General features: G+C 45.6%; 1 protein-coding gene across 1 annotated transcript in view; it reads left to right on the top strand.

Annotated features, from left to right (window-relative positions):
- The first annotated feature begins 202 nt into the window (after positions 1-202).
- Positions 203-8,354, top strand: part of gpc1a (glypican 1a) — a 36,098-nt gene continuing 27,946 nt past the window's right edge. Inside the window, exon 1 of the mRNA XM_066647439.1 lies at positions 203-728. Within this exon, the coding sequence (XP_066503536.1) occupies positions 584-728 (145 nt within the window). The 5' untranslated portion in view covers positions 203-583. The remainder of the gene's footprint in view (positions 729-8,354) is intronic.

Raw genomic sequence — 8,354 nt, 5'->3', positions numbered from 1 at the left:
CGGCGTTTTAAAGAGGTTCCCAAACATTTATCCACCGCTGTATCCGCGTGTTACAACTAAACCCGTCCTGTGGCGGCTGTATATTAATGAGGAGGGGGAAGGAGGGCCCACAATTATGAGGAGGGGTGGGTAAAACATGTGGGCGATAGGTGGCGACACTGCGCTCTGCAGGTGCCTCTCTCTTCCCCGTAGAACTGAAGCTGAAGCTGGAGGCAGGAGCTGGAGGAGGCGAGGGAGGCTGGATCTTCAGCAGGCGGAGAGAGCAGGACACGCACAAGGCGGCGGACAGCAGCAACAGCACTGCGGGGGAGAAAGCGCCGAGCTCCCGCTGCTCCTCCGTCTGATGTTCCATCGCCAGCTCTGACAAGAAAGACATGAGCAGCAGACACAGGAAGAAACGCTCTGCTGCACCGAGAGGCTGAACCCCGCGGGCTGCACGGCTGAACCACGCCGAGAGAGTCGCTTCTGGCCGGGCGTGAGGGGCGAGACGCACCGCGGAACCTCCATCCCTCCAGACGCATTCTTAAGGAAGGGTAGAATTTTGGGGACTTTTCGTCGTAGGACTTCCTTGAAACAGTTGAGCATGGATCTGGCCCCGGTCTCTGTGGTTGTGTGCCTGCTGGCCGTGTGCGTGTGCGCGGATAAAGCCAGGAGCTGCAACGACATGCGACAGTTATACAGCGGCAAAGGCTTCACTCTGAACGGGGTGCCTCAGTCGGAGATCTCCGGTAAGGTGGTAGATGGATGAATGGGGCATTTTTTCAATGTAGACTTTTTTTTGTGTTTTTCTTTCTTTACGCCTCTGAAGGTTGTAAATCAAGCCCGTGGTCATTTATTATGTTTTTTATTCCATTCTTACACCTCTTTATATGAAGAACACCCTCTTAGCTTTCTTCTGCATCCAGACTCTACTGATGCTAAGGTCTTTTTCTGTGTGTTTTCTCTTACACCCTCTTTTATAATAAGCTTTTTCCCAGTGGTCTGTGATGATCTTTGGCTTCTGCTTTTTTCCTCAATGCCAACACTATTCATACTGTATTACAACAGCCCACAGTCCTGTGTTGTGATCATATTTTCCATAATAAATATTCTCTGGCTCTTCTGGATATGAGCATATTTTATAGACTTCTCTACATGAGCACTACTGATGCTGTCGAAGCTGTGTTTGTAAATCCCCATCTTTTCCAGTTCTATATAACGTTCCTTGAGATCATTCCGACTATAATCCAAATTCGCATCGTCCGTTTAAACCCCATTTAAACGATGACCTGCTTTTGTGCGGCGTGGACCGGACCTCGCATTGTTTGATGCCTTTATGTCTCTGGTACATTATGCTGGACTCGAAGGTGCATAATGTGTAGCCCCTGGAAGGAACGGGAGGGGTGTTGTGGGGGTTGAGGAAGGTGGGGGTCCCAGACAAAAGGCTCCAGAGCACAATGAGCGAGTGTGGTGACCTTTCCGATGATGATTTTTGGCTCGGGAAATGTCACAGGAGTGTGCGGAAAGGGGCATGGATGTTACTCTGGGGGTAGGAGTTGGTGTAGCGATTGTGTAGAGTTGCAAGCCAAAGTTTGTGCACGATTAGTGTACGCTGCGTGTAGAATATTGGGGGAAGAGGAAGTCATGACATGTGGACGGGAACATTAGAGGTTAGGCCGTGTTCGTTTGCTAACCTCAGCAAATTGGGCACTGGAATTGGCAGAACGTGCCCTGGAGCACATGAACTTATTATTTTTACTTTCAAAACATGTCATTTGACCGGGCCTGTCTAACCGTGAAGAAACTGGCTGGTGCTGTCCGTCCTGTTGTAATCCCAAGCCCCAGGATAGAAATCCCCCATTGATCTGATAAGTAGTTCTCTGTAATGACTACTTAATCATACATGTGGTGATGAGACAGGTGAAGCCGCAGCGCTGGCAGACGTCTCTTGTTATGACAACCGCAGCCCATTTCTTCACTGCGCAAAGAGAAAGTGTCCAGAAGTTTTGGCAGGTGCCACAGCCGAGTGCCTGTCTGCTCTTGCTCTGAGAGTCTGAGAACCAGACGAGATCAAGCCCTGCCAACCACAAAGCCCAGCTCTGGGACAAATCTGATAGCACGTAATAAAATGATAATAACCGTGAATCACAAGCTGTAAACGTGATAAAACCTGCGGGGTCTTCACTAGCTGTTTGGAGGCAGATTGTTCTAGGTCTGATAAACCCCGATGAATGCTGACAGATGTGCAGGTCTGCGCTCGTATATTCTGCAATGCAGACAAGTGGCAGCTTGGAGAGGAGGGATGATCTGATTTAGGGCATAACGGGCTGATAACGATGTCTGATATTTTCCACATACCTTTCTGCCGATACATGGAACACATTCCACTGCATTACAATACAGAGACATTTAACATCGTTTTTAATTGGTTTAAAATGCAGTGAAGTCTTTGGGGCTTAATAAATACACACGAGATATTAATCCAATCTTAATCAAAACATCTGCTGATTTTTAAGAGCAAATATCTCCATATTCAGTGTGACTGTGCTTTCCTCATTTTTAGTTTTAATTTGATGTGAAATATTCCTAAAGGATAAAACCCCTAAGAACATTCATTCATTCATTCATTTTCTATAAGCGTTTATCCAGTTCAGGGTGGCGGTGGGTCCGGAGCCTATCCAGAATAACTGGGCGCAAGTCGGGGGTGCCTCCTTCACTGTCCGACACACACTCACACCTACGGACACTTTTGAGTCGTCAATCCACCTACCAACGTGTGTTTTTGGAGCCTGGGAGGAAACTGGAGCACCCGGAGGAAACCCACATAGACACAGAGAGAACACACCACACTCCTCACAGACAGTCACCCGGAGGAAACCCACGCAGACACAGGGAGAACATGCCACACTCCTCACACACAGTCACCCGGAGGAAACCCACGCAGACACAGAGAGAACACGCCACACTCCTCACAGACAGTCACCCGGAGGAAACCCACGCAGACACAGAGAGAACACACCACACTCCTCACAGACAGTCACCCGGAGAATATGTAGTGTTCATAGTGTTAGATATTTAGTGTTTACATTTATTCCATTCACACTGTGGGAGAGGTGCATCAGCCAAACAATCTGCAAAAAATTAAAATTACTGTAATAAATTATGTGTATTTATGATATTAAAAGCTAAATTATGGTGATAATATACAATACAATACATATATTTTATGAATTTCCGAGATTCTAAATTTTTCTGTGTCATCTGTGGCTTCTGCAAAACTCATGTGTTATTTCAGATCCGTGATGTGGAAAACAGAACTATATTCATATTTTCAATCAGCAGAAGGTTTATAAAATTATGGTATTTGTAAAGGTACTGCATTTGTAAGTGTACAGTGAATAATGCTGTCTTTTTCTGTGATTTAGTCAGAGGTCACACCTCTCAATTCCTTCCCTTTATACATTAATATGGATCAGAACTGGCAGATAAATGTTATTAAAATGTAAACAAAACCAGCCCAGCCCAGTTGTGCCGGGTTATAACTGGCTACAAAGCATTTGTTAATGGAGCATCATTGATATTCCAGTACTGAGGGGCAGTTGTTCGTGTCGGTAAAATATTCGTCTTTCATAGTTAAAGTCCTAGAGCTTGGTTTAGACTTGTGTGGAACACCCTGTGTTTTGATGACATCTATTTAGTTTCATGCAACATTTCATGTGCCCCGACTAATAAAGGACACAGGGCTTTTCCCCACAGTCTGAACATGTAGAGCTCTGACTTAAAATTACAGGGAGAAAACAATCTATTTAAGGTAACTCATAATCTTGCTTTTGCTCTCATAGAAGTGCTTTTGCTTTTATGAAAACATTTATTTATTTATTTTATATATATTTGATTATTATCACTGAATGTAGAACAGACATGTACTCTTCAAAGACACATATAGTCTGAGGCAATTAATATTCACTGTGCCTTGGCCGTGAGCCTCCCTGAGATGGTCTCTGGAGCTAGCCCCGTGCAATTAAGCCTCACTCTGTATGTAAACCCAGAACTCGCCTGTGTGCACCCCCACTCTAACATATATGTTTCAGCAAGGTAAATCAGCCTGTCAGGCTCAAAAGGCAACATGCTTTTCTAGGGCAGCCCGGTAGGTGGTCTGGCAAAAAGAAAACGGGGCGGCACATACCTGGAGAAATGCATGGTTTATTTTTGTAATGTTACGAACTCGGTACAATGAATTAACCACGAATACGAGTTCACCATTGAATATGAACACTGTCCTGATGCATATGTTTTTGATGTGTATTGTTTAAGCCGTTATGAGATGATACAGATTTGAGACTGATCTTCCAGGCTCAGATTTAGACAGCTCCACCTTTTTACGAGCTCACCATTGGAACAGAAACAGGAACAGAAACAGGAATTGTACAGGAACAGTACAGGAACAGAAACATTCTCTGACGGAACCATGACAACATAAGTGCGCTATATTTAAGAGCTTTCAAGAAGCCCCTGTAACTGGTTTCATCACATTCACAGCCTTCATCGCCCCTCCTCCCAGCACCTCCTCTGCGCCGGGTCTCCTCTGTATCCTGGCGTCCTGCTCTGGCTCGTGTGGAGGTTATGAGTTGATGGCATTGAGCCTGTTCTCAAGGTCGCCGCGTGCCGTTTCAATGACACTCGCTCACACAAAGAGAGAGGAAGCCAAACCAGGGCTCCACACACACACACACGCACACACACCGGAGCCTAAATCATTCAAGGCCACAGTCATGTTTTATTCATCCTCTAAACAAGGCGCAGCATCTGCGGGAAAACACAAGAGTGTGTAGCGTCTTAGAAACGCGTTCTGTGGGCATGGCGCTCCTTTTCTTTGCTTTATTCCTGCTGTGTTTATGCAAATGACAGTGTGCACCAGCCGCCCCTCGCTACTGGAGACTCATATTGAGCAGAATACATCATCTATCAGAGAACAGAGCCAGGAACATGAATGATTGAGGTATTATGCTGCAAGAAGTTGTGCACGGCTGAGGTGTACATTTTGAAGATACTCCAGAGTTGTAGCTGCAATATAAATCTGCCTACGTCACATGATTTAGCGAGGTCCTCTTTTCAAATTTTCAAAATGCGTGTGTATATATTTCAGTCATTAAGTCATTTAGATAATTTCCAGGTGAAGTGATTCATTTACGGGCTTAGATTCACTTTCACCGGTGGAGACCTTACACTGGAACCCAGCGTCTAGTTTTGGAAGGAGCTCAATGGGAGTTTACAATCCCATCAATTAACATTAAACTAATTACCACCAACCCTCAGACTCCTGCCTTAAACATTGTTTATGTTTAAAACCATGTTGAAATAGACTCATGATGATATTAGCCAACATGGGCAACTGTTATCTAACAGTTAGTAACCTCCTCCAAGTGTGTTGAGCCCGAGTGAGCAAGGGCTTCATTTAAAGGAACACTGCGTAATATTTTTAACTTCAAATTACAGCTTCAAAATCATTGTGACGCTTCACTGAGCCGAAATTAGGAAGAACGGAGCTTTATTTGTTGCTACTCTGGGCTCAGCACTGCAGAAACTGCACCATGTAACTTGTGGAGAAGGGAGGGAAAGCACCCCCTTCCTCGCCCTCCCTATTAATTTCAGTACAGTGCTGTGTAAAATAATTACAAACCGGTCTAATGTGTTTACGAAGTCCCGGAGTCTGTAAACAGGTAAAACAAAAAAAACAAAGTGTCTCAGTCCGGTATGCTAGGCTCTCTCTCTCTTTCTCTCTCTCTGCTCACGGCAGAGAAATGGCATCTGGAGGTTGTTAGACTCCTGTTTGCTGTTTTGGATTTCTTAAGGTGGAAATGTCTCCGATACCCGTTGACACATGCCTGATTCCCACTGGAATTCTCTGCTCTTGAATCTCCTTGGACTGAAATAATGCCCCTGAAACCACAGAGAAAGAGGCCCCTCTCTGATGGTGTTAGAGGGGTTTAAGGAGGAGTAGGTGCCGGTTGGAGCAGTGTGTGAAGGTCAAAGAGAAACTGGAGCTGGGTGCAAGGGTGAAGTTACGAGTCAGTTTTGTGTCTGTCTCTAAACGCAGAGGCTCTGTATTGTTCTGAGAATCAGTGACACTTTCAGCCTGCGGTGACACTCGACAAAGAATGGATCACATTGCACACGGGTGTACACATATAGGAGTGTGTGTGTGTGTGTGTTAGTGTGTGTGTGTCTGAAAATGTGTAAAGTTACAAATGTTAAAAATGTGTTTTTCCTGCCTCTGTTGCTTGGAATTTTTAGCTTTATTCAATCCATGATCATATCTCCATTAATAACTAGAGAGAGGAGAGATATTGATCAGCCATCAATCAATAACGGCTGATTTTGGCCAGATCCCCAATAATCAATCTTATTCATCAGCTTTTAATACGGATTTTCCTTTCCACCTTAAAATGGTGCTGCAGTGACATTTTCACTTAGAAAATCAACAGAGCGACCACGGTATTCTGAACCTATGCATAAGATACACACACACACACACACACACACAGAAAAAGAGAGAGACACACACAGATGTGGCTAAAGACAAGGTAGAGTCTCAGAGTGGAGATTGGAGAGAGAGACAGACAGAGAGAGAGGTGACTAGAGGTAAGGGAGAGAGACAGATGGGAGAGTAGAGAGAGGGAGGTGTAGAGACTGCTGGGGTGGAGGGGACAGAGGGAGAGAGAGAGTGTTGTGGAGGGGAAAACGTGAGAGAGGAACAGAGGGAGAGAGATGTTTTCATCTTCTTTACAAGTCGTTCTCAGCTCCTGCTGCCAGCGTGTGTTCTGCTCTGTAAAGCACACACCCTTATCCCTGTGTGAAGTGTAGAGGGCACACCCAGTCATCTGTCTCCACACACACACACACACGGCTCCTCTCTTGACCAGATTCGTGTTGACAAGACAGCGGCTTGTTCTTGATTCTGTGAGAATTCTGTCTGGCCTATAGTCTGTGGTCTCCTGCTTACTCAACATTGCAGTGAGAATTTGATGGCATTCAGCATCGAGAACACTAGTACGGACAAGTATTGATGTGGTTTGATTGGTTCTGGATAGGGACGGACAATAACATTTTCAATATTTCATTCTGTCAGTGACTGACGTTAATTACAGAAATATATCGTGATGTAAGTTTTGGCCGAATCGTCCAGCCCTAGTTCTGGATCACAAGCACCATTCCAGCTCACCCCAGAGGTACTGAATCGGGCTCCGTCTGTCCTGAGAACACAGTCCCAGTGCTCCACAGCTCAGTGCTGGGGTGTTAGACCTTCTCCTTAAAGGCTTTATCTTAACATCCAGTCACATTAAGAGGCGTGATACACAGACGGACACTAATGAGAACCGGTTCTGCGTTTTTGCGATCTCAGTGTTCTCACTTCCTGTGGGCTGAGTGTAATTAGGCGGAAATTAATAACAAATGTGGAGCAGAACGTCATTAAACTGTGATATTTATTCCTTTAATGAACCGCAGAGCAGCAACGGGCTCTTAGACCATCACTCACTAAGAACCCCTCCCAACACAGACCCCCGCAGCACAGAGGAGCACACGACTACAGCAGGGATTCATTCATTTTCTCCCTCTCTCTCTCTGTCTCTCTCTCCCTCTCTCTCTCAGTTACTCATCGGGCTTTGTGTTCAGGGATTTTAACAGGAACATTCTGGTCTTAAATGAGACATACCTCTTTTTCCACAGTGGAACACGGTTCTGGTTCTTAATGAAACGTCTGTGAGCTGCTTTGGTCCAAACCCCACAGCAGTGTTCTCCCCCTGTGTAAACAGCCCCTGTTCAGAACGCCCGCTTTCAGCACCTGTTCCTTTAAATGATAACGAGCCGCTCGCTGTTCACCCCGACCCCGAGCGCACAGCAGTGAGGAGCGAGGAGCAGAAGCTCTGGTTTTTAGCCGTTTTCACTCTGTTCTCTTTCTTCTCCGTTTTTACTCAGTGCTCTTATTTCTCCGCGCTCGTTGTGTCTGTTTTGCTGTGTTCAGCCTCATCTTTGCACTGTCACATACACGAGTGCAGCGCTGTGATTGGACAGACTCAGACGAGGGGGCGGGACAACTCTGAAGCGCGTGCTGTCTACGTAAATTACAGGACAAAATCAGAATGACTCATTTTATCCCATGTTTTGCAGATCACAAAGTGACGGGGTGGTCTTGTTTCACAGTGTGTGGGTTGGTGGGTTCCAGATCCACATCTTAAATGTGCTAATGCACAGAACAAATGATTTCTTAGTAACGTGTCCCTTTTACCTGTGACTACACCATCCACCTCCTTAAGCATCAGAGCAAAGCGTCTCTGGACTCGAGCTGTAATTGTTGCTACATTTGTAATCGGTCG

The sequence above is a fragment of the Hoplias malabaricus genome, chromosome 16 (genome assembly GCF_029633855.1).
Source record: "Hoplias malabaricus isolate fHopMal1 chromosome 16, fHopMal1.hap1, whole genome shotgun sequence".
NCBI classification, from domain to species: domain Eukaryota; kingdom Metazoa; phylum Chordata; class Actinopteri; order Characiformes; family Erythrinidae; genus Hoplias; species Hoplias malabaricus.
The sequence above is the reverse complement of the archived record's forward strand: the minus strand, read 5'-3'. Positions and strand labels throughout refer to the sequence as shown.